Source organism: Trachypithecus francoisi, unplaced genomic scaffold (genome assembly GCF_009764315.1).
Source record: "Trachypithecus francoisi isolate TF-2019V2 unplaced genomic scaffold, Tfra_2.0 Lachesis_group10, whole genome shotgun sequence".
NCBI classification, from domain to species: domain Eukaryota; kingdom Metazoa; phylum Chordata; class Mammalia; order Primates; family Cercopithecidae; genus Trachypithecus; species Trachypithecus francoisi.
This window is the reverse complement of record NW_022681455.1, coordinates 7,985,583-8,012,401: the sequence shown is the minus strand read 5'-3', so window position 1 is coordinate 8,012,401 and position 26,819 is coordinate 7,985,583. Positions and strand designations below refer to the sequence as shown.

Here is a 26,819-nt window from a genome sequence, read left to right as displayed (position 1 = left end):
TTTCTGTCAGCAGGATAAAGTCCAAGCATTGTTCTGTGACCTGACTCCTGCTTTTCTAGCTTAACCACCTGCCAGTCTACCTTACATACTATGTTTCAGTGACAGTGATGCACGAACATGCCATCTTGTTTCATATTACTGTAGTTTTGTACATGTATAATTGGTTTATTGTGCTTTAAGCGGTAACTTCTCAAACGACCGTTGGGATGGTAAATGGTGTTACACAGACAATTTTGTGATTCTGTGTAAGTTTCAGTTTTTTGCAAATGAGACTGACCAATCAGGATGTGCAAACATGCCAAAAGGAGAGAACCTTTTAGTAAACCCAGTTGGTACAGAGCACTCAAGGTAGAGGGCCAGAGCTGTTGCATTAGATAACCATTTCTGGGTGCAAAAGATGCTGTGACTCAAAAACTGTGTAATACTTTACAGGATATGTGCATTTTAGAATAATGTCTGGTACCTAGGAATTAACTAGGTACATAACCAAGTTAATTATACATGTTAAATAACATGTATGTTAATTAACGTGTAAATAGAATTGGTTTAGTTAATATGTTAATTAACGTGCATAATGGTTCATTGTTCATTAAGCAGTAAGTTCCCACAATCTGATTATACCACATCGTCATCATTAAAAAAAATTAAGTCTTTTTTATCTTTTTGATATTTATTTATTTGTCATCATTATTTATTATTCTTTTTTTTTTTTTTTTTTTTTTTTTTTTTTTTTTTTTTTTTTTTGAGAGGGAGTCTTGCTCTGTCGCCCAGGCTGGAGTGCAGTGGCCGGGTCTCAGCTCACTGCATGCTCCGCCTCCCGAGCTTCTCCGCCATTCTCCTGCCTCAGCCTCCCGAGTAGCTGGGACTACAGGCGCCCGCCACCTCGCCCGGCTAGTTTTTTGTATTTTTTAGTAGAGACGGGGTTTCACCGTGTTCGCCAGGATGGTCTCGATCTCCTGACCTCGTGATTCGCCCGTCTCGGCCTCCCACAGTGCTGGGATTACAGGCTTGAGCCACCGCGCCCGGCCTATTTATTATTCTTATTACGAATAAGAATAATGTGAGAGACACAGAAAATTATCCAGAGACTATTCCTTTACCGTGCTGCCTAAAGAAGATTACCAATTCCTTAGTAAGAAGAAAGTGGAGGCCAGGTGAGGTGGCTCAAGTTATCTCAGCACTTGGGGAGGCTGAGGTGGGCAGATCACTTGAGGTCAGGAGTTTGAGACCAGCCTGGCCAATGTGGCGAAAGTCCATCTTTACTAAAAAAAAAGTACAAAAATTAGCCGGGCATGGTGGCATGTGCCTGTAGTCCCAGCTACTCGGGAAGCTGAGGCAGGAGAATCTCTTGAACCCAGGAGGTGGAGGTTGCAGTGAGCCGAGAATGCGCCATTGTACTCCAGCCCTGGCAATGGAGCGAGACTCTGTCTCAAAAAAAACAAAAAAAGAAGAAAGTGGAAATTTCTATACAAACTTGCTATAAGATTTTTACGGTGTTTTGTATAAATATGTTTTAAAAATTGTATTGAGTTTCACATTTATAGAGTGTGGATTTAGTTCTTAAATGTGGGAGTTACATTTTCTTCTTTTTACTTCACTTCAGCAACCACATTATCAGCAAATCTACCTCTAAAACATATCTTAAATCTTTCTACTTACCCTTTTTGGCACTACCCCGATCCCAACCCAGCTCACTAGCAGCCCTCACCTGGCCACCTGCAGTACGCCCCAATCTGGTCTTCTTGATTTCAGTTTTATATCTGTGAAAATAGCCTTTCTCCCACGGTAGCCAAATGGTCTGCAGATACGGTTGTACCACACCCTTGCTTAGCCTTCTCTTACTATGGCTTTTCTTTACATGGACAGTGCACTCCAGCTCCTTGGCTGTTCTTAAAAATCCTAGATGAGGCCGGGCGCGGTGGCTCAAGCCTGTAATCCCAGCACTTTGGGAAGCCGAGACAGGCGGATCACGAGGTCAGGAGATTGAGACCATCCTGGCTAACACGGTGAAACCCCGTCTCTACTAAAATACAAAAAAAAATTAGCCGGGCGTGGTGGCGGAAGCCTGTAGTCCCAGCTACTTGGGAGGCTGAGGCAGAATGGTGTGAACCCGGGAGGCGGAGCTTGCAGTGAGCTGAGATCTGGCCACTGCACTCCAGCCTGGGTGACAGAGAGAGCGAGACTCCCATCTCAAAATAAAATAAAATAAAATAAAAAAATCCTAGATGATCTCTGACCTCTCCTTGTCTTTCAGACTTTATTGTATACAACTCTTCACTCCTTGTGTTTCAGCCACAATTCTTCCTTTCTTTTTCTTTTAACACATCACTATTGTTAAGCATCAGCAATTCTATCTTCCTAAGATGCTGCTACTTCTCATTTTTCGCAGGACTCGTTATTTTTGGTTTAGATTGCAGGTTAAATATCACCTCCAGCCCTTTAGTCCAAGGCAGTCACCAGTATAGTCTATCATGTCACCCTAATTTACTTCTCTATATAGCACTGTATTCATTTTCTAAGTCTATGTAATAAATTACTACAAATTTAACAGGTCAAAACAGCTTATAGTAACAGCTGATTATATAAAGTCAAACAAAATGTATCGAGCACTTATTTTATGTGAGGCGTGATATCAGGAAGTAACGATTTACCGGTGAATAAGACAGACGTAGTCCCACCCTTCATTCTTACAGTGCTTTGAGGAATGGTCTTTATTATTGAAGAATGATCTCTGAAGGGCTCAAGAACATTTTATCAGCTAAGTTTGAGTTGCTTTTCTTGAGAAGTGCTTGATCCAGTCTTTTCACACAGTGACCAACACAAGAGCAATTGGTCTTCCCTCTCCCATTGGTCTTCCTCAGGATTTAGTGTAGCACAGAACCTCAGGCTCAAATGCCTTTTCTGTCTGTTATACTCTCCTCTCAGATTAGAAGGAAAAAGCTCAACGTGTTTCAGAGGCTTTAGGTTTGAATATACATCTGCATTATTTGTACTTCTTTTCTATCTTGGCTGAAACAATGATATCAGATAATTAATAAATGTGGTCTTTGCCCAAAGTGGCATGGTTAGTTAGAGAAGAGTGGTGAAGCAGAGCTGCTGGTACCTCCTGGAAGTTTCGTCTTTTCTGTACCATTTGAATATTGTTTACTTTAAGAAAAACTGGCTAGCACTTAAAGCTAAAGTTTATATGTTTAAAAAACTTAAGGTATATGGCAACAATTAGCTTTTTCTTTATAAAATTTTACTTGTAAAAGAAGGGAGTAAGTGCCACATGGTGGCAGCATTACTTAAATTATTGAAGTACTGTTAGGCTATTTTAAGCTCTTTTTTTGTTTTCATTAGTATTTAAGGGCAGTTGACTGTCTTTCTCCTAGCTTTATACAAACTCTTTTCCCCTTGATTCCAATGGACATTATGGACAGAGATTCATAAGGATCTCACCTTTCAGGTGGAATCCTTCCAGTGAGTATTCATGTCATAGTATCAGTGGGTAAAGGCGTTGTCCTCTGTGCCACTGTCTTTCTAGACTTGGAAGAACTGTTATGGCCTTTCTCATGTAGAAAAGAGCAGAGACTCATGGTAGTCCGTAAGTATTTAGACATGCTTATAGAGTATATAATCCTGTATAAGTTCATTGTTTAGTTTTTAGCAAACTTTATTCATGCAATGCTTTATGGAATAGTTACTGAATACCTATGTATATCAGTATGGAATATGTTTAGTTGATAGTGACAGATAATCTGAAAAATAGTGGATTTAACAAGTGCTTAATTTTCTATCACAATATGCAGAGTTTAGAGTTAGCGTAGGGCTGGAATGGTGGCCCTATGATGTCAAGCTTTTTCTTCCAGTTTTACCTTCTGTCCCCCTGGGATGTTGCCTTTGTCCTTATGCTTACAAGTTGACATTTTTGTTTTGTTTTGTTTTAAGACAGGGTCACACTCTGTAACCCAGCCTGGAGTGCAGTGGCAGGATCATGGCTTACTGCAGCCTCAACCTCCTGGGTTCAAGCAGTCTTCTTACTTCAGCCTCCCAAGTAGCTGGGACCACAGTAACCTATCCTCTGAATGGAGCTGCATAGCTCCCCTCTCTGTTCTCAGTTGTGTTTGTCTTTGAACTGAGAGACCATTTTCTTGTACATGTAAATTAGTCTGCCATAAGGAATGAAATAGTTTACCCTGCTCTCTCATGATTCTTCCAGATTACAGTGCCATGGCTGGCCTTTCTCGTAGTGACAGGGTCTCACTGTGTTGCCCGTGCTGGACTTGGACTCCTGGGCTCAATTGATCCTCCTACCCCAGTCTCCAAAAGTACTGGGATTATAAGCATGAGCCACCATGTTCAGCCTACAAGGTGGCTTTTGGACCTCCACCCCACTACATGTGCATTTCATGTAGCAAAAAGGAAGGCAGGTAGGAAATAGCTAGCAGTCTCTGTTCTAGGCATGTTACCACTCGAAATGAAATTTAGATGTTGGTAATGAGAGAGAAGAGAATGGAGGCAGAGATACCTGTCATACCAGACATGTAAAAAATAAATAGGAAACAATTCCTACCTCCATGAAGTTTACCATCTAGGGAGAAGAAAGGCACATAAACAAAGAATCGTCGTGGTGTAATTATTATAATAAAATAAGCACAAAAGACTTGAGAGCTCAGAAGAGGAAACAACTCGAGAAACAACTTCCAAGAGAGCTCAGGGAAATTTTCATAGAGCAGGTGATGTTTGGACTGAAAGAAAAATAGGAGTTAGAAAAAGTAAAGGAAATGTTGGTTAAAATTTGAGGCAAAAAGAAAAGTATTTAACAGTGCAATAAGTATAGGAGTTGAGAGGGATTGTTTTAATTAATTCCAATGTGGGTTAAGTTGATCAAGAGAAAATTCCTCCAAAGGCAGCATAAGAATTTCACTTGACCTCCTGATTTCTTGTTTTTAGTTAGATTACTAGAGACACTGTCAGGTTAAAACATCATTTTGTCAGAGTGTCTGTTCCATATAACACGTGATAAGTATATGTATACACTATATGGTTTAAAATCTTGTGACTGAAAGAAAAACTTAAATTATATCAGTCTCTCATTTTCTCTCTAATGCTCTCAGATTACATCAGAAACCAAGCTTTATGAGTGCTGAGCTTTGCTCTGAGAATTTTCACACCAGAAACAACATACATATATAAATAAACAAATGTTAGTTTATATTCTTCCTTGTGTGATAAGTGTGAACAGTACCCCTCAGTTAAAAATATCAGCATAAAAACAAACGCATACCAGATGGTGAGTTTAAGGGAAGAGACTTTCTAATGTCTTTTTTGTGTAATAGTGTCATGGGTTTTTTTTTTTTTTTTGAGATGGAGTTTCACGCTTGTTGCCCGGGCTGGAGTACAATGGTGCGATTTCAACACACTGTAACCTCTGCCTCCCGGATTCAAGCGATTCTCCTGCCTCAGCCTCCCAAGTAGCTGAAATTACAGGCATATGCCACTACGTCCAGCTAATTTTGTATATTTTTTAGTAGAGAACAGGGTTTCACCATGTTGGCCAGGCTGGTCTTGAACTCCTGACCTCAGGTGCTCCAACTGCCTTGGCCTCCCAAAGTACTGGGATTACAGGCGTGAGCCACCACGCTGGGCCTTTTTTTTGTCTTTTAAATTAATTATTAATGGGCTGTTAGACAGGTATGGCTACTAATTCACTTACTGTGTGTAAGTACCAGTTTGCCTGCTACAATAAATAACCCTTTAAATAAGTGGTTCTCCTGGTAGGTCACAGACTCCTTTAAGAGTTTTTTCCCCCAGAAAAATGCATAGAGAACATACGTCTTCAATTTGACTACAATTTCAGGAGCACCCTGGAAGCCCAAAGCCCATTTATAGGCCCTAGAGTAATCCGTCCTGTGAATGGAACTACATAGCTCCCTTCTCCGTTCTTAGTTTTGTTTGTCTTTGAATTGAGAGATCATTTTCTTATACATGTAAATTAGTCTGCCATAAGCAATGAAGTAGTTTCCCCTACTCTCTTGATTTTTCCGTATTACAGTGCCATCTGGAGAAGGTGGCAGTGGTGGTGGCATCGTTTTATGGTTTTTTTTTTTCTCTTTGAATATGTCTAAAAACAGAGCAATTAGCATAGCAAAACCAATCTACATCTGTAATAAAACCAGGCGACAGGGTACCCATGATACCAGTGGCCAAGTCACCAACAGCTAAAAGGCTTCTGTGGTATGAGAACTGCCAGAGGGGGTGGAAAGAATGCAGAGGGACTTGTGAGAGCGTTGAGTGCTAGACAACCTCAAAATTCCCACCAGATAGATTTGGGAAGCCTGATGGGTGTTTTAGTCTGTCGTGTGATGCTATAACAGAATACCTGGAACTGAGTAATTTATAATGAGGAGAAATGTATTTTGCTTACAGTTCTGGAGGCTGGGAAGTTATCAGAGGGGCTTCATCTGGTGAGTGCCTTCTGACTATGTCATGCACAGCCCTCATGAACTAATCACCTCTCCTTAGGCCCAGACCCCACCTCCCAACACTGTGGCATTGGGTGTTATATTTCCAGCACATAGTTTTGGGGGATACATTCAAACTGTAGCAGTGGGCCATTTGGAGAACAGCAGCAGAAACTGGGAGGGGACTTCACAGGCTCCAACTTAGGAGTAGGTGCTAGCGGGCTGTTGAAAACCCAATGGTGCTGAAGCAGTCAGGGGCTTTGGAACTCCCAAACCAAAACACCCTTTCACAATAATGTTTTACACTGTAGAAAAGCTGTAGGAAACTGAATACTTTATGAAACAAAAAAGGGAGTTCTACAACTCTGAAGTTAAAAAGACTGTTGTGACCACCCCTCCCTTCTAAAAATAGTGGAAAACTAATTTCACTTAAAGTTGAGCAAGAGTCAAATCCCACACAATTTATTAGAGGATAAAGAACAGAATAATATTTCTCAAGGAAATAAGAAAGACTTGACCACACAAAAAATAAAACTATAACCTAGTATTTTATTTTATATACTTTTTGAGACAGTCTTACTCGTCTCCCAGGCTGGAATGCAGTGGTGTGATCTCGGCTCACTACAATCTCCACCTTCCGGGTTCCAGTGATTCTCCTGCTTCAGCCTCCCGAGTAGCTGGGATTACAGGCACCCGCCACCACACCTGGCTGATTTTTGTATTTTTTAATAGGGTTTTACCATGTTGGCCAGGCTGGTCTCAAACTCATGACCTCAGGTGATCCACCCGCCTCGGCTTCCCAAAGTGCTGGGATTACAAGCGTGAGCCACCCGGCCAAACCTGGTATTTTAAGATGAGCTCTGGGAGCATAAGAAAATTGTAGAAGCAAGGAAAGAACAATATACCTCATAAAAGGAAAAACTCAGAAATGATCAGGTAAAATAATTAGCAAAAATAAAAGGTAAGGTGAAAGAATTCAGGAAAAAAATTTAAAAACATGTCATAAATGAAAACTAAACTAAAAGGAACATGAGTGAATAAACAACTGAAGAGTCCTTAAGTGAAGTTGAAAATTGAAATGAAAAATTGAAATATGTGTGATAATGAGGCACTAGAAAAGAAAACCAAAGCAATGTAATAGAGCAAATATAAAATATAAATATAAAACTAGGAGTCAAAAAAACTTCCTTGAAGTACAATACTACTAAAATTATATTGAAGGGCACACTACATTCAGGGAAAATTAACCCAGAACAGACAACACTAAGATAGTTAACAATAAATCTATTAGACTTAATAGAAAAAAGTCCTTTGGGCATCCAGACAAAATAGCTAAGTCCTTTATAAGGGCAAGAAAACGCAGTTGTTAACAGATGTATCTGTCTCATGCCAGAAGACAACAGAATAACAGCCAGGGGTTTTATATCCAGCCAAATTGACCCCCAGGTACAGGAACCACACACTATTAGATCACGCAAGGACTCTGGGATGATTGTTCCCATGAGCCTTTCCTAAGGAATCTGTTATACAACAGAATGAATTTCAGCTAACCAAAATGATTAGAGAGACTTCTACCTAACAACAGTGGGTAAGCGTTCAATATATATTCACTTTCAGAATTAAGACTAAACCATAGTTAAAGGCAGACAGTGTAATATCCAGTGACTCTGTGTTCTGACAGTGAAGATGTAGTGTAACAGAAAATAGAAGGAAATGGTGAGCGTCTGTGAAAAGCAGGATTTCCTTACCAATTGCCTTGTAAATATTAACTGGAAGTAAAAGGATGCTGTTTCAAATTGGATCCCGAAAAGGAGGGAAAAACTGGGAAAAGAGAAGATTAACACCTAATATTAATATTGCTAATAAGTAGGGAACCAATAAACAGTCACCAAAAAAGTGAAGGTGTTATATACAGAGTTATATAAAGTATAGGTTGGGTGTCCCTAATCAAAAATTCCAAAATCCAAAATGTTCCAATAAGCATTTTCTTTGAGCATCATGTTAGCATTCAAAAAGTTTTGGATTTTGGAGCATTTCAGATTTTGGATTTTCGAGTTAGGGATCCTTCATCTGTGTTAGTATAAACATAACCATGAGAACAAGAACACCAACTTTTCTAAATAACGAAAAGATGCACCAAAAAGAGAAAACAAAGATCACATAGAGAAAGATTTTATATATATATTATGTATGTGTGTATGAATTTGACTCATGAAATAACAAAAGTCTGTATCACGTTTCTGTTTAAGGAAGGTAATTTTAAAATGTGTACAATATTATTGGTATATTTCAGAAATATTGTGGGTTTGGTTACAGGCCTCTGCAATGAAGTGAATATTGTAATAAAGCAAGTTAAACAAATTGCTTGGGTAACCAATTAATAGAAAAGTATGTTTATACTGTAGTCTTTTAAATTTACAGTAGCATTATGTCTAAAAAACAATGTACATACCTTAATTTAAAAATACTTCCTTGTTAAGGCTGCTAATAATCTGAGCTTTCAGCAAGTCATAATCTTTTTGCTAGTGGAGAATCTTGTTTCGACGTTAATGGCTGCTGACTGATCAGGGTGGTGGTTGCTGAAGGTTGGGGTGACTGTGGCAATTTCTTAAAATAAAACAACGATCAAGTTCCCACATCAATTGACTCTTCCTTCTACAAAGATTTCTCTGTAGCATAAAATGCTGCTTGGTAGTGTTTTACCCACAGTCGAAGTTTTTTCCAAATTTCAGTCGTCTCAAACCCAGCTGCTGCTTTGTTAACTAAGTCTATATAATATTCTAAAACTTTTGTTGTCATCTCAATAGTGTTCACAGCATTTTGTTTTTTTTTTTTTTTTTTTTTTTTTTGAGGCGGAGTCTCGCTCTGTCGCCCGGACTGGAGTGCAGTGGCCGGACCTCAGCTCACTGCAAGCTCCGCCTCCCGGGTTTACGCCATTCTCCTGCCTCAGCCTCCCGAGTAGCTGGGACTACAGGCGCCCGCCACCTCACCCGGCTAGTTTTTGTATTTTTAGTAGAGACGGGGTTTCACCGTGTTAGCCAGGATGGTCTCGATCTCCTGACCTCGTGATCCGCCCGTCTCGGCCTCCCAAAGTGCTGGGATTACAGGCTTGAGCCACCGCGCCCAGCCCACAGCATTTTCAACACGTCTTTCTAAGTGTAATCATTTCTAGCGTTTGATTAAAGTGAGAGTTGTGCGACTCTTCTTTACTTGAACATGTAGAGGCCATTGTAGGGTTATTAATTGGCCTGATTTCACCAGGAGTAGATTCCATCTCAAGAAACTGCGTTCTTTGCTTATCCATAAGAAGCAACTCCTCATCTGTTCGAGTTTTATTATGAGATGCAGCAATTCAGTCACATCTTCAGGCTCTACTTCTTTTTTTTTTTTTTGAGATGGAGTCTCGCTGTGTTGCCCAGGCTGGAGTGCAGTGGCACAATCTCGGCTCACTGCAAGCTCCGCCTCCTGGGCTCACACCATTCTCCTGCCTCAGCCTCCTGAGTAGCTGGGACTACAGGCATCCGCCACCACGCCCGGCTAATTTTTTGTATTTTTTTAGTAGAGACGGGGTTTCACCGTGTTAGCCAGCATGATCTCGGTCTCCTGGCCTCGTGATCCGCCAGCCTCAGCCTCCCAAAGGGCTGGGATTACAGGCATGAGCCACTGCGCCTGGCCTTCAGGCTCCACTTCTTATTCTGACTGTTTTGCTTTTTCCACCCCATCTGTAACAGCTTACTCAGCTGAAGCCTAGAACTCCTCAAAATCACCCATGATGGCTGGAATCAACTTCTTCCAAACTCCTGTTAATGTTGATACTTCGACCTCTTCCCATGCATCATTAATGTTCTTAATGGCATCTAGAATGGTGAATCCTTTCCAGAAGATCTTCAATTTACTTTACCCAGATCCATCAGTGAAATCACTGTCTATGGCAGCTATTAAGAAATTTATTTCTTAAGTAATAAGTCTTGAAAGTCAAAGTGATTTCTTAATCCATGGGCTGTAGAATGGATGTTGTATCAGCAGACATGAAAACAACATTCATCTTCTTGTGTCTCTCCATCAGACCTCCAGGGCAACCAGGCGTATTGTCACTGAGCAGTACTGTTGTGAGAGGAGTCTTTTTTTTCTGAGCAGTAGGTTTCAATAGTGGGCTTCAGTAAACCATACTGTAAACAGATGTGCTGTCATCCAGGCTTTGTTCTTCCTTTTATAAAGCACAGGCAGAGTAGATTTAGCATAATTCTTTAGGACCCTAGGATTTTTGGAATGGTACATGAGCACTGGCTTCAACTTCAAGTCACCAGCTGCATTAACCCCTAACGAGAGTTAGCTTGTCCTTTGAAGCTCTGAAGCCAGGCATTGACTTCTCTCTAGCTGTGAAAGTCCTAGATGGTGTTTGTGCTAGTAGCAGGCTGTTTCATATACATTAAAAGTCTGTTGTTTAGTGTAGCCACCTTCACCAATGATCGTAGCTAGATCCTGCAGTCTACATTAGCACTTGCTGCTTCACCTTGCACTTGTATGTTATGGAGATGGTGTCTTTCCTCAAATCTCATGAACCAGCCTCTGCTGGCTTGCTTTCAGACCTTCCTTCTGCAGCTTTCTCACCTCTCTCAACCTTCATAGAATTGAACAGAGTTAGGGCCTTCCTCTGGATTAGGCTTTGGCTAAGAGAATGTTGTGGCTGGTTTCGTCTTGTATCCAGACCACTCAAACTTTCTCCCTATTAGCAATAAGTCTGTTTCACTTTCTTATTTGTGTGTTCACTGGAATAACTTTTTTTTTTTTTGAGATGGAGTCTCACTCTGTCACCAGGTTGGAGTTCAGTGGTGCAGTCTCAGCTCACTGCAGCCTCCACCTCCCGGGTTCAAGCAATTCCCTTGCCTCAGCCTCCTGAGTAGCTGGGACTACAGGAGTGCGCTACCATGCTCAACTGATTTTTGTAGTTTTAGTAGAGACGGGGTTTCACCATGTTGGCCAAGACGGTCTCGATCTCTTGACCTCGTGATCTGCCCGTCTTGGCTTCCCAGTGGAATAGCATTTTAAATTTCCTTCAATAATCTTTCTTTTCCACTGGGTGCAGTTGCTCATGCCTGTAATCTCAGCACTTTGGGAGGCCGAGGCAGGAGGATCACCTGGTCAGGAGTTCAAGACCAGCCTGGACAACATGGCAAAACCCTGTCTCTACTAAAAATACAAAAAAATTAGCCAGGCACGGTAGTGCTCGCCTGTAGTCCCAGCTACTAGGGAGGCTGAGGTGGGAGAATCGCTTGAACCTGGGTGGCAGAGGTTGCAGTGAGCTGAGATCATGCCATTACACTACAGCCTGGGTGACAGAGAGAGACTCTGTCTCAAAAAAAAAAAAAAATGTTTCTTTTCCCTTCTCATCTTGGCTAAATATCTGGTGCGAAAGGCCTCGCGTTCATCCTGCCTTGGCTTTCAACATGCCTTCTTCACTAAGTGTAATCATTTCTAGCTTTGGATTAGAGTCAGAAATGTATGACTATTTATTTGAACATTTAAGAGGCCATTGTAGGATTATTAATTGGCCTAATTTCAGTGTGTCATGGGGAATACAGAGGCCCAAGGAGAGGGAAAGAGATGGGGGAATGGCCGGTCAGTGGAGCAGTGAGAACAGACCCAACATTTATAGATTAAGTTCGTGGTCTTATGTGATTGTGGTTTGTGGCACCCCAAAACTATGACAACAGTAACATCAAAGATCACTGATCACAGATCTCCCTAACAGGTGTAATAATAATGAAAACTTGTGAAATTTTATGAGAATTACCCAAATGTGACACAGGGAAACAAAGTGAGCTCGTGCTGATAGAAATATGGCACCAGTAGACTTGCTTGAGATAGGATTGCCACAAACCTTCAATTTTTAAAAAACATAGTATCTGCAAACCATAGTAAAGTGAGGTATGCTTGTGTACACTTAGAAGTATATACATCGGCCAGACACAGTGGCTCACACCTGTAATCCCAGCACTTTGGGAGGCTGAGGTGGATGGCTTGAGCTCAGGAGTTTGAGACCAGCCCTGGGCAACATGATGAAACCCCGTCTCTACAGAAAATACAAGAATTGGCCAGGCATAGTCGCTTGTACCTGTTCTTTCAGCTACTTGGGTTCTGAGGTGGGAGGATCGTTTGAGCCCAGGAAGCGGAGGTTGCAAATAGCCAGGATCACGCCACTTTACTCTAGGCTGGGCAACAGAGCGAAACCTTATCGCCAAAAAAAAGAAAAAAAGTATATACGTAATTATATACACATTGACACATATGCACTTATATATGCCTGTGTATACTTAAAACAGTGGTTGAATAAGTTGTTAATAATTACCTAAAGGGAAAGCTGTGGAGGAGATAGGGTGCAAAGGGTAGGAGTAGAAGCTAGACTTCTTTGAATGTATTTTGTTTTACAGATGTAGTTTTGGACCCATATAAATATTTTACATAATTTAAAATAAACTTTAAATTTAAAGAGCAATTACTAAAAATCAAGTAAAATTTAAAGAAACAAGCCTGTGTTTTTGGATGGCGACACTGCTACTTAGAGATTAATTGTTCCACATTCTTTCTTTCTTTCCTTTCTTTCTTGCTTTTTTTTTTTTTTTTTTTTTTTTAGACAACTGGTGCCCCAGGCTGGAGTGCAATGTCGCAATCTCAGCTCACTGCAACCTCTGCCTCCCGGGTTCAAGAGATTCTCCTGCCTCAGCCTCCCAAGTAGCCGGGATTACAGGCGCCTGCCACCATGCCCAGCTAATTTTTGTATTTTCAGTAGAGATGGGGTTTCACCATGTTGGCCAGGCTGGTCTCAAACTTCTGACCTCAGGTGATCCGCCTGCCTTGGCCTCCCAAAGTGCTGGAATTACAGCCATGAGCCACTGCGCCCGACCTCTTTCCTTTCTTTCTTAATTTCCTTTCTTTTCTTTCTTTTGAGGTGGAGTCTCGTTCACCCAGGCTGGAGTGAAGTAGTGTGGTCTCGGCTCACTGCAACCTCTGCCACCCTGAGTTCAAGCGATTCTCCTGCCTTAGCCTCCCAAGTAGCTGGTATTAGAGGTGCGCACCACCATGCCCAGCTAATTTTTGTATTTTTAGTAGAGATGGGGTTTCACAGGCTAGTCTTGAACTCCTGACCTCAGGTGATCCACCCACCTCGGCCTCCCAAAGTGCTGGGATTACAGGCATGAGCCGCTGTGCCCAGCCAACTCTTCCACGTAATTTCAAGGCACAGTGATTTGACTTTACATCCTAGTGAAATGTATCTTCAAAACAAAAAATTTTTTTAAAAAATCTTGAATTTCTTTTTTTAGTAATCATTTTGTTGATGCTAGTATTGGTATTACGACTTGATTGAATCAGTGATAAAACAAATAATTATGTTGGTGTTTTGATAACTGGAAAGAGATAAGACAGAAGAGGGTAATTAGAAATTCTGTGGTCTTAAATTTGAGTTTGACTATCAATATGAACTCAAAATATATCTATTCTTTTTAAAAATACATATTTCCTAGCCTTGTCCACTGAAAAGTTAGAAATAGTGACCAACCCAATAGCAGTGAGCAGCCTTAGTGTTCAGTCCCCGAATTCCATTTCTCCAGTGGGAGTTAGACACCTGCTCATTCCAAGTCCAGAGCAGGAGATGGAGAGGATGAACCTGGAGTATCAGATCATGCCAGAAAGCAAATGACCTACTACAAAATACTAGAGTTTCGTGTGAAGCATTCCAGAGCCAGCTTGAATAGGCTCCCACTGGACAAAGCTGGGATAATCTGAGTACCAATTATCTGGTGCAAAAGGCCTTGCGTTCATCCTGTGAGAAATACTGCAATGGATTGAAAAACTTCAAATATCTTTAAATCTATGAGTCATAGGGATATGTACAAACAAACAAAAAACCTTTCTAATCACCTTTAGTGAATACTAGGGAGTGAACTCATTATTTTTGAAACTGGTAAATAAGGGAGAAAGAATCAAGTGTTCTGTTTTGCCTTTTGTATGTGAACATTCCTCGGAGTAACCAAGTTGTTGATAGGGGCAGTTTCTCTTCATAGAGTATTTCTGCTAGTAAACAAAGACAGAATGCTACCAAGATGCTGTTGAGAGTATACAACCCATGTCTGAAAAATTCTTGCAAACAAAAAATAGAACCCTGAATTTGATCAGGGCTTTAGTTCTAACGACTAATTTACAGGAAAGAGAACAGACAAAGGAGTATGTTAAATTACACCATGGGGATTCATTCAGCAAACAACAGACTGTGGGAAACTGTGCAGAACAGATGACTCACTTTTTCCCAACAAATTGCAAAGGAAAAAAGTGAAAGGGGAAATCTATTGGTTAAAACGGACTTAAGAAACATACTAATCAATTGCAGTATATAAAACTCGTTTAGGTTGTGGTTCAAACAAACTGGGGGATAAAAAACATTTATAGGACATTTGAGGGAATGTGAACATTACTTTGATATTTCATGATACTAAACAATTGTTGGCCAGACGTGGTCAGCAAATGTCTTTTATGGAGAGATGGATACAACCCTGTCTCTATAAAAAATACAAAAATTAGCCAAGTGTCATAATGTGCGCCTGTAGTCCCAGTTACTTGGAAGGCTGAGGTGGGAGGATCGCTTGAGCCAGGGAGGCAGAGGTTGCAGTGAGCCAAGATTGTGCCACTGCACTCCAGCCTGGAAAACAGAGCCAGACCTTGTCTCAAAAAAAAAAAAAATTACTGGTAACTGTGTGTGTGTGTGTGTGTGTGTGTGTGTGGTGTGTGTGTGTGAGAGAGAGAGAGAGAGAGAGAGAGAGAGAGAGAGGTGGTCTTACTGTTTGTTTAAGGCAAGTTTTGTATTTTAAAGATACTAATATATGTTGAGACCAAGCGTGGTGGCTCACGTGTGTAATTCCAGTACTTCGGGAGTCCAGGGTGGAAGGATTGCTTGAGCCCACGAGTTTGAGACCAGCCTGGACAACAAAGTGAGACCCTGTCTCTACACAAAATTTTTAAAAAGGAAAAATGAGCCAGGTGTGGTGGTGTGCACCTGTAATCCCAGCTACTGGGAGGCTGAGACAGGAGGATTGCTTGAGCCCAGGAGTTCAAGGCTGCAGTGAGCCATGATCACATCACTGCACTCCAGCAGTAGTGTGATCTCAGTGACAGAACAAGACCCTGTCTCTACAACAGCAAACAAACAAAAGCATACAGGTTGAAATATTTAACAGTTGAAATGATATACTTTCTTGGATTTGCTTCAAAATAATCTAGAGGGGATGAGGTGTATGGAGCATTATGGAGGGGAACAAATCAGTCATGAGAACTGTTGAAGCTTGGTGATGAGTATATGAGAGTTCATTATATTATTCTCTTGCAACTTTTGTATAAGTTGTTAATATCTTATTATGGGAAAATTAGAAAAAGTAAGAAGCTGGCCATATAAGAATGGCTCAAAAAAAATAAAAACACTTCAGTAACATAACTAACCTATTATTTTTTCACAGTCAAGTTTACCACTCTTTTTTTAGTAACTTCTTGTTTTGTATTAATTTTAGATTTGTAGAAAAATTGCAAAGATAGTGCAGAGAATTCCCATGTACCCCTGTATTCGTTCACTTTCATGCTGCTGATAAAGACATACCCAAGATTGGGAAGAACAAGAGGTCTAATTGGACTTGCAGTTCCACATGGCTCGGAGGACTCAGAATCATGGTGGCAGGGAACAGGTGCTCCCTACATGGCAGCGGCAAGCAAAAATGAGAAAGAAGCAAAAGCAGGAACCCCTGATAAGCCCACCAGATCTCGTGAGACTTACTCACTGTCAGGAGAATAGTGCAGGAAAGACCGGCCCCCATGATTCAATTACCTCCCCTGGGTTCCTCCCACAATAGAATTCCCTGGAATTCTATTCCCGGGAATTCCGGGAGATACAATTCAAGTTGAGATTTGGGTGGGGACAGAGCCAAACCATGTCATTCATGCCTTCCCAACAGTCCCCCAGATTTTTAACTCATTTCAGCATTAATCCCAAAAGTCCACAGTCCAAAGTCTCCACTGAGACAAGGCAAGTCTCTTTCACCTATAAGCCTGTAAAATAAAAAGCGAGGTAGTTACTTCCCATATACAATGGGGGTACAGGTATTGGGTAAATACAGCTGTTCCAAATGGGAGAAATTTGCCAAAACAAAGGGATTACAGTGCTCACGCAAGTCCAAAGTCCAGTGGGGCAGTCAAATTTTAAAACTCCAAAATGATCTCCTTTGACTCCACATCTCACATTCAGGTGTGATGTAAGAGGTGGGTTCCCATGGTCTTGGGAAGCTCTGGCCCTGTGGCCGGAAGGCAGGGTACAGCCTTCTTCCTGGCTTCTTTCACAGACTGGCGTTGAGTGTCTGCGGCTTTCCCAGGTGCATGGTGCAAGCTGTCAGTGGATCTACCATTCTGGGATCTGGAGGACAGTGGTCCTCTTCTCACAGCTCCACTAGGCAGTGTCCCAGTAGGGACTCTGTGTGGGGGCTCCGACCCTACATTTCCCTTCTGCACTGCCCTAGCAGAGGTTCTCCATGAGGGCCTTGCTCCTGCAGCAGACTTTTGCCTGGGCATCCAGGCATTTCCTTACATCTTCTGAAATCTAGGCAGAGGTTCCCAAACCTCCATTCTTGACTTCTGTGCACCCACAGGCTCAACATCACTTGAAAGCTGCCAAAGCCTGGGGCTTTCACCCTCTGAAGCCACAGCCCAAGCTGTATGTTGGCCCCTTTCAGCCACTGCTGGAGTGGCTGGGACACAGGGCACCAAGTCCGGAGGCTGCACACAGCACGGGGGCCATGGACCTGGCCCGTGAAATCACTTTTCCCCCTTAGGCCTCTAGGCCTGTGATGGGAGGGACAGCCATGAAGACCACTGACATGACCTGGAGACATTTTTCCCATTGTCTTGGGGATTAACATTCGACTCCTCGTTACTTATGCAAATTTCTGCAGCCGGCTTGGATTTCTCCTCAGAAAATGAAATTTTCTTTTCTTTCGCATTGTCAGGCTGCAGATTTTCTGAACTTTTATACTCCGCTTACCTTATAAAACTGAATGCCTTTCACAGCACCCAAGTCACCTCTTGAATGCTTTGCTGCTTAGAAATTTCTTCCACCAGATACTCTCAATCATCTCTCTCAAGTTCAAAGTTCCACAAATCTCTAGGGCAAGAACAAAATGCTACCAGTCTCTTTGCTAAAGCATAACAAGAGTCACCTTTGCTCCAGTTCCCAGCAAGTTCCTCATCTCCATCTGAGACCACCTCAGCCTGGACCTTATTGTTCATATCACCATCAGCATTTTTATCAAAGCCTTTCAGCTTTGATAAACTTTCTCACATTTCCTGTCTTCTTCTGAGCCCTCCAAACTGTTCCAACCTTTGCCTGTTACTCAGTTCCAAAGTCGCTTCCACATTTTCTGCCATCTTTTCAGCAATGCCCCACTCTACTGGTACCAATTTACTGTACTAGTCTGTTTTCATTCTGCTGATAAAGACATACCCAAGACTGGGAAGAAAAAGAGGTTTAATTGGACTTACAGTTCCACATGGCTGGGGAGGCCTCAGAATCATGGCAGGATGCGAAAGACACTTCCTTTTTTTTTTTTTTTTTGAGGTGGAGTCTCATTCTGTCACCCAGGCTGGAGTGCAGTGGCACAATCTTGGCTCACTGCAACCTCTGCCTCCCAGGTTCAAACGATTCTCCTGCCTCAGCCTCCTGAGTAGCTAGGACTACAGGCACGTGCCACCACGCCTGGCTAATTTTTTTGTATCTTTAGTAGAGACGGGGTTTCACCATGTTGGCCAGGCTTCCAGGCTTGTCTCAAACTCCTAACCTCGTGATCCACCCGCCTCAGCCTCCCAAAGTGCTAGAATTACAGGCGTGAGCCATCGCGCCTGGCCTGAAAGATACGTCTTACATGGTGGTAGCAAGAGAAAATGAAGAAGAAGCAAAAGTGGAAACCCCTGATATGTCCCTCAGAGACTTATTCACTATCACGAGAATAGTATGGGAAAGACTGGCCCCCATGATTCAGTTACCTCCCGCTAGGTTCCTCCCACAACATGTGGGAATTCTGGGAGATACAATTCAAGTTGAGACTTGAGTGGGGACACAGCCAAACCATATCAACATCTCACCCACTTTCTTTCGTTATTTAATTTCTTTTATTACCATGCTGCATTTGTAAAAGCTAAGAAACCAACATTGATACATTACTGTTAATGAAACACCAGACTTTATTTGAATTTTACCAGTTTTTCTATTATAGTCCCCTTTCTGTTCCAGAATCTAATCTGGGGTACCACATTGCATTGAATGATCATGCCACCTTAGTCTTTGGTCTGTGACAGTTCCTCAGCCTTTCCTTATTTTTTATGACCTTTACATAAGTCTTGAGTATGGGCTAGGTATCCAATCTGGATTTGTCTGTTGTTTTTCTCATGACTAGACTGGGGTTTTGGGTATTGGGAAAGAATACCACAGAGGTAAAGTACCCTTATCACATTATATGAAGGAGTGCATGCTATCAACACGACACCACTGATAATATGAACCTTCTTGGCTTGGTTGAGGTATTACTGCATTTGCTGGTTTTCTCAACTATCATGTTACTAGTTTTCTCTACTATAATGTTAATATTTTCCCCTTTCCCTGTTCTATTCTTTGGAAGCATGTTACTAAGTATAGCCCACCCTCATTTTGGGCAGGGAGGGTGGTTTTGCTCTACTTTCTGTAATGGAGATGTTTCTGGAGTTCCTAAAACCACCTGCAGGTTCAGTGATTCACTAGAAGAACTCACAGAAGTCAGCATATGACCATACTTGTGGCAAGCTTTGTTATGGCAAAAGAATACAAAGCAGTGTCAGCAAAGGGAAAAGGTGCTTGGGAAGCAGTCTGGAGGAACCCAGGTAGAAGCGTCCAAGAGTCCTCCCCCAGTGGAGTCACACAGGATGCACTGAATTCCCCTTGTGACACGTTGTGACAACACATGTAAAGTGTAATCTTACAGGGAAGCTTGCCTGAGCCTAGGTGTCCAGGGGTTTTATTGGGGGCTGGTCAAAGAGGCATCCTCTGCCTAGCATGTACGACATTTTCAGACTTCCAGAAGGAAAGAGGTATTCAACATTAATCACATTGTTTGTGTAAACCAGGGGTGTCCAATCTTTTTGCTTCCCTGGTCTACGCTGAAAGAAGAAGAATTATCTTGGGCCACACATAAAACACACTAACAGTAACAATAGCCGATGAGCTAAAAAAGAAAAAATCACAAAAATATATCATAATGTTTTAAGGAAGTTTTATAATTTGTGTTGGGCTGCATTCAAAACCGTCTTGGGCCGCTTGTAGCCCATCTGCCACGGCTTGGACAAGCTTGGTGTAAACCATTTAGGCACAGTAAACCACTTTTGTAATTTATGGAAGGGTTTTATACCAACATAGGGAACTGTTTACTAGTCAAGCTTCCAGCCCCAAGCCAGGGCCAACCTTATGAGGAGGTCTTTCTAATGATAATAGCCTCAGGCCTTCAGTGTTCTTTTCTATATAGGGAAGTATCTACATATTGCTTTTACTACCCATTTTTATTTTGAGGAAAAAAAAGGAATCAGATAAAAAAATATAGCACATAATAATAGAAGCTATATGATAGTAAGAATGACAAAATGAAATTTAAGATCAGATCGGGGTGTTTAATTTCCTTCTAATAAAATATGTGGCCATCTGGGCCATTTTTCTGATTCTCTTAGTATTTCTCTTGCCAATTTTTTAACATTGCTATAAAAATATTACTCATATTGCAACTTTTGGAGCATTTCATAATTTTAAAAATGCCTCTGGGTTATGAGGCATTTATTGCCAAATAATTAGAAGAAGGCTGCATAAATTTTCAGTAATAAGTCATACCCTAACAACCAAAACCTAGGTGGATATCTTAGAAAGTAATTACTAAGATTTTAGACACAATAGGCTGGGCGTGGTGGCTCACAACTGTAATCCCGGCGCTTTGGGAGGCCAGCGTGGGCAGATCACAAGGTCAGGAGTTTGAGACCAGCCTGGCCAATATGGTGGAACCCTATCTCTACTAAAAGAAAAAAAAATACAAAAATTAGCCAGGCATAGTGGCTGTAGCCTGTAGTCCCAGCTACTTGGGAGGCTGAGGCAGGAGAATCACTTGAACCCGGGAGGTGGAGGTTGCAGTGAGCTGAGATCACACCAGTGCACTCCAGTCTGGGCGACAGAGTGAGACTGCATCTCAAAAACAAGAAAAAGAAAAAGACACCATATTTATTAGTCATTTACTTTCTTTTAATAGGAAAAGCGTGGTCTTCGAGAAATGCGAGTTCTTGAAAATTTGAAGAATATGATCCATGAAACACATGAACATACTCTTCCCAAATGTAGAGACACAATGCGGGACAGCCTCAGCCAAGTTCTCCAGAGATGTGAGTTAGCGATTTTTTTTTTAATTGCTTTTCATTTCAAATGAATGCTACACCACAATGTATTTTCTTGGGTATTATGATGAGAAGTGGAGAGGGAAAGTTCTTAACCTGGATAAATGAGAGGGAAGCTCAGTTACAGAGAAAGTGGTTTTCTAGTGATTAATGTGTGTTGCCATTAATTAATCTCCAAACAGCATTAATCTCCAAAGTGAGTTGTGTGCATCTGTGGTACACGAGACAGTCTGTTTAGTATGTGAGAAAGTCAAAATATTTTTCACCTATTTTTACAAATTTTTCTTTTTTTTTTTTTTGGAGGCACAGTCTCACTCTGCCTCCCAGGCTGGAAGGCAGTGGTGGGATCTCGGCTCACTACAACCTCCGCCTCCCAGATTCAAGTGGTTCTCGTGCCTCAGCCTCCTGAGTAGCTGGGACTACAGGTGTGTATCACCACGCCTGGCTAATTTTTGTGTTTTTGGTGGAGATAGGGTTTCACCAAGTTGGCCAGGCTGGTCTCAAACTCCTGGCCTCAAGTGATCCACCTGCCTTAACCTCCCAAAGTGCTGGAATTTTTTACAGGCATGAGCCACTATGGCCGTCTATTTTTACAAAAAAATTTATATATATATATATATATAAAATTTGAGGCTGGGCACGATGGCTCATGCTTGTCATCACAGCACTTTGGGAGGCCAAGGCAGGCAGACCACAACGTCAGGAGTTTGAGACTGACCTGGCCAATATGATAAAACCCTGTCTCTACTAAAAATACAAAAATTAGCCAGGCGTGATGGCACGTGCCTGTAGTCCCAGCTACTTGGGAGGCTGAGGCAGAAGAATCCTTTGAACCCAGGAGGCGGAGGTTGCAGTGAGCAGAGCGAGATGCCATCTCAGAAAAGAAAAAAAAAAATTGATGACCAGGAACTGGGAAGATCTGAGATGAACTTCTTTTTCACACAGGGGACTAGAGGTTTTAGCTTTGTTTAGAAAATAATGTTTTCATAAATGTTTATACTTTATCACTTTTTTTCATTAAGTAAAATACTTTAATGTGGAGAGATAGTTGATCAAAATGAGTATTTTTAATATCAAACCATAACAAAATAAATAAAAGTTTTATTAGTAACTGATTTAGAAATTTGAAGTATTTAAGAAAATCCAGATTTATATTGCCAATATTCAGCTTGTCCAAGTGTTGTGCAGGAAGGAATTCAAGAGCAACAAGTGGGGATAACGCTGGTAAATAATGATGGGTTACTGAAGTATAAAATGGAAGCAGATCTTTCTGAAGGGGAAAAAAAGCCAAAAAAAACCCCACAAAAAACAAAAAAACTGACCTGCAGTAGAATGGCTGGTGAAGAAAGGCAGCAGAGAGATCTTGGTTAATAACTGAATTAAATACGTCTTTGTGTCCAGGTCCAAGTTAATGCTCTTGTGTACTCTAATGCTAAAAGGAGGTTGGAAAACATAGATCTCCCAGGTCACATTTGGTTTCTCGGAGTGGAACAGCAGAAGTATAAAATTGGCCTTAGGCTTTTGCATTTTACAACAAACATGCCCTCATTTGTTCATAACCACATCCTTAACCCTGTCAAACATTCTAGTTAGCATGCTAAAAGGAAAACTCCAACAGTTATCAATAAGATGTTTACGTATGCCTTGCAGACATGCATACACCTTTCCTTTTCCACATTGTAAGTATATAAAACTAAATTTTGTAAAACTGAGTGAAAACTATTTTGACTTACTTCATTCTGGGGCTAAAGTTATCGAAGATGTGAGGATGAGCCTCTTAAAATTACAGTCTTCTCAGAGAAGTACAAAAGTATTACTGATAATTTGGAATCCAGATTAAGTGCGTTTTCTTGAAAGGCAGAATTAAAACATAAAAATGTGAAGTTAGTAATTGAGGTTCCATTGTGTGTGGAATACATTGGGTCTTGCCAGCTGTAGAAACCAGGCAATGGCTTTCCGAACAGTTTTCTGCTGGAAGCAGGAAAAGTTTCTGTAGTAAGCTCTGACATAAATATTTTCTTGTACCTTTTTTTTTTTTTTTTTTTTTTTGAGACGGAGTCTCGCTCTGTCGCCCAGGCTGGAGTGCAGTGGCCGGATCTCAGCTCACTGCAAGCTCCGCCTCCCGGTTTACGCCATTCTCCTGCCTCAGCCTCCCGAGTAGCTGGGACTATAGGCGCCCGCCACCGCGCCCGGCTAGTTTTTTGTATTTTTTAGTAGAGACGGGGTTTCACTGTGTTAGCCAGGATGATCTCGATCTCCTGACCTCGTGATCCACCCGTCTCGGCCTCCCACAGTGCTGGGATCTTGTACCTTTTATCGCTGAGTGTCACTGCCTTTAAAACTGATGTAGTTTTGAAAATTAGTCTGGGCCCAGCTGTCTTTCATGGCAAATTTTATGTTTAAAAGCGACATTTTAAATGATATATTGACTTGTTTATTTTCACTACTAATCGATCTGGGAGTTGTGCAAAATCATTTAAGCAAGTTTTTGTATAGAATATATTGATCTCAGTATTTAATAGTACAAGACTATTGATAAGTTGGGTTTCATTTTGTGCCTTTTAGTAGAACCATCACATTTATCTGTTCATATACGTGTTTGACACTATGTGTGTGGTCAGCTGTGCCTCTCAGAACACTACAAATGTGGGTCTTACACATTGTTCTGACATTGTGCACAAAACTAATAGATGAAGGGCCAAGAAGGTGGGACCATCTAGAACTCTCTGAATGGAGACCTAGTACAGAACTCGGCTTGGAACCATTTCTGCTTTTGGCTGCATTGCCACCTACTTTGCAGAGTGTCCTGAGATTAGGTAAGCAGAGGCTTTAGAACCAAAACTCTTCTGTAATTCCTTAAGAACCACAAAAAAGTAAACAGGAGCTCCATCAAGGTATGTAAGAGCAACCCATAAAGTAACTTGTTATGAAGATATAGCTATTACCTGTTTTTCATCCTTAAGACAAGGTGTCTGTGTTCTATTTATTAATTATTTAATAGACTTGTAAATTTCACCACGTTTGGTGTCAGGAGATCTTGTCTTAATATCAAGGACTCAGCCTTTGATTTTTAGAGAGTAAGGAGGATGGACAGCTTCTAGGTTATTCCTCATTCAAATAAACTAACATGACCATAATAAAAGAATATCCCCTCCCTCCTTGTCTCCCTCTGTCTTTTTAAGAACAATGACTTTATTTTTGCATTATTTAAAAATAAAACCTAATATATTTTAGTAATAAGCAAAAAATAAAGAAGAAAATAAATCGTAAAAAGAAAGAAACAGGCCAGGCATGGTAGCTCACACCTATAATCCCAGCACTTTGGAAGGCCTAGGCTAGAGGATTGCTTGAAGCCAAGAGTTCAAGACCAGCCTGGGCAACAAAGCAAGACACTCTCTCTACCAAAAAAATTGAAAAAAATTAACTAGGTGCGGTGAGGCGCACCTATAGTCCCAGCTACCTGGGAGGCTGAGGTGGTAGGATTGCTTGAGCCCAGGAGTTCAAGGCTGCAGCAAGTTATGATGATGCCACTGCGCTCCAGCCTGAGATCCTGTCTCTAACCAACAGCAACAACAACCTACTTTAAAAAGCTATTGCTTTTTAACTTTGGTGAACACCATCCCAGACATCTTTGTGTGTATTCAAATAGAACGATGTATGGAGAATGATAGCTGGATAAATGAGCAGGGGAGAGGAGAAGTTGGGGGGAAGGTATGAGAGGGAGAGAAAACATTTGATAAGAATGGGATCATATAACTTTTAAGTTAAAGTATTAACTTTAATTTCATTTGAATTAGAACAAAAATTAAAGTAAAATGGAAGACAGTACCTTGAAACAAGTACTTCTTACCATCAAATATAGTAGTTACTAAAAGATCATTATGAGGAAAATAATTATAGAAAACAATTAAAAGTTATAGTCATGTTATTTCTGTTCATTTGTATTATGTTCAAATTGTTAGTAGCATTAATTAATGCCTTGCCATGAGAGATGGAGGATTTTCAACCCTCCCTTCCTGCGACTCTTCCACTACTCTCTCACTTGTGTATTTAACTTTGTCAGGGTTTATAATGTTTGCTTTCTGTTCTACAGTTAAAATTCTGCCGATGTTTAGTTGTAGACAATTCAATTCCTTTTTTTTAGGCTGAATTGCAGGGGTGTGGTCACGGCTCACTGCAGCCTCAACCCCCTGGACTCAGGTGATCCTCCCACCTCAGCCTTCCAAATAGCAGAGACTACAGGTATGCGCCACCATGCTGGCTAATTTTTTTGTAGAGACGGGGTTTGCCATGTTGCCCGGACTGGTCACAAACTCCTGGGCTCAAGCAATCCACCTGCCTTGGTCTTACAAAGTGCTGGGGATTACAGGCATGAACCACCACAACCAGCCTGATTCAATTCCTTTGTTTCTGATTTTATTTATTGTATCTGTAATGATGTTGTTATAGTTCTCTGTTTCCTTAGCTTTGTAATTTCATTTTTCATTTCATTCTGTATTTTTATCATCAGGTTTGATCACATTTATTGAGCTTATAATGCTACTTTCTATTGCAAAGGACTTATGGAGACTTGTATTAGGTTTTCTTCCAGGATGGATACTTTGTCTGTCTTATCTGTCTTTCATATGTTATTTTCCTTTCTTTCCTCTCCCCTCCCCCATCTGTTTTTCTACAAATTAAAGCATATTAGAGTTCTAACAATTTTGTAGTAGAGACGAGGTTTCACCATGTTGGCCAAGATGGTCTCAATCTCTTGACCTCGTGATCCACCTGCCTTGGCCTCCCAAGGTGCTGGGATTACAGGCGTGAGCCACCAGGAATCTCAGTTCTTGACTACAATCTGTGTTCCTATTCTTGGTTACTACTTTTCAAAGTTTATTGTATGCAATTATAATTCTTTACTGTTTAGTAAATGGTGAAGTATTTTACCTTTTAAAAAACTTTATTTGTTTTGAGAGTCATCTAAGGGACTAAGTTTGTGTGGTTTTGCTTCACTCTGCTGTCTTTACCTAGAAATCTTTAAGAACACACTGTAATTTAAAATACAAACTAATTTATATAGCACTTTGCTAGTTAGACTTCTCGCCTGTATTTTTTCATTTTTTTCTCATAACCCAGTAAAATAAGTGTTTATCATCTTCCCCACCTTATAGTTGAGAAAACCGAAATTTATAGTGGTTGAACACTCCAGATTCTCCAATAATAATTGGAGGAACTATCATGCAAGCCTAGTTCTTCTGCCTCCAGAGCTCAAGTTCCACTGCAGGATGTTACTTCTATATATCTTTGAAAAGGTAGTGAGAAAAGTCTGCGTTTATTCCTGGATTATCACTTTTTCTTGGATTTCCTCCTACAACACAGGCTCCTCCTTCTCAGTCTACTTTGTTAGTTCCCACTTACCTTCATGACTTTTAACCTTGGGGTGCTCGCAGGCTTGGTTCCGTGAGTCCTTTCCTGTTTAAACTCACTTGCTTGGTGAGCTCATACAGAATCACGCCTTTCAATATCATCTGTATACCAATCAATAATTAAATTCCACATTTGTGGTTTTAGCCTGGTCCCATATGCCTGTCTTCCCAACTAAAATTTGAGTCCTGTAAGCTCAGGACTCTGGTTGTTCACTGTGGTATCTCAGGCACCTAGAACAGTGCCTGCTACTTTATAGCCACTCAGTAGTTATTTGTTCATTGAAGTGAATGAGTGAGCATTCGGCCAAAATCTGTTCCTAATGCCAAGCTGAAATTATTTTCTTTTTTCAAAGTTAATACTACATTTACTTAGCTTTTTAAAAATAACTTTACTTTTGTATTATGGTATAATGTACATATTTTGGGGGTACTTATGGTAATTTAATGCTTTCATATAATTTGTAAAGACCAAATTAGT

At 40.9% G+C, this 26,819-nt stretch overlaps 1 protein-coding gene across 2 annotated transcripts in view; it reads left to right on the top strand.

Moving 5' to 3' along the window:
• Positions 1-26,819, top strand: part of BLOC1S5 (biogenesis of lysosomal organelles complex 1 subunit 5) — a 54,535-nt gene that overhangs the window by 2,477 nt on the left and 25,239 nt on the right. The window contains exon 3 of one of the 2 annotated variants that reach the window (XM_033216154.1): positions 20,792-20,921. The exons of the other annotated variant lie outside the window; for it this stretch is intronic. Within the exon in view, the coding sequence (XP_033072045.1) occupies positions 20,792-20,921 (130 nt within the window). The remainder of the gene's footprint in view (positions 1-20,791; positions 20,922-26,819) is intronic. 2 annotated transcript variants of the gene reach the window in all.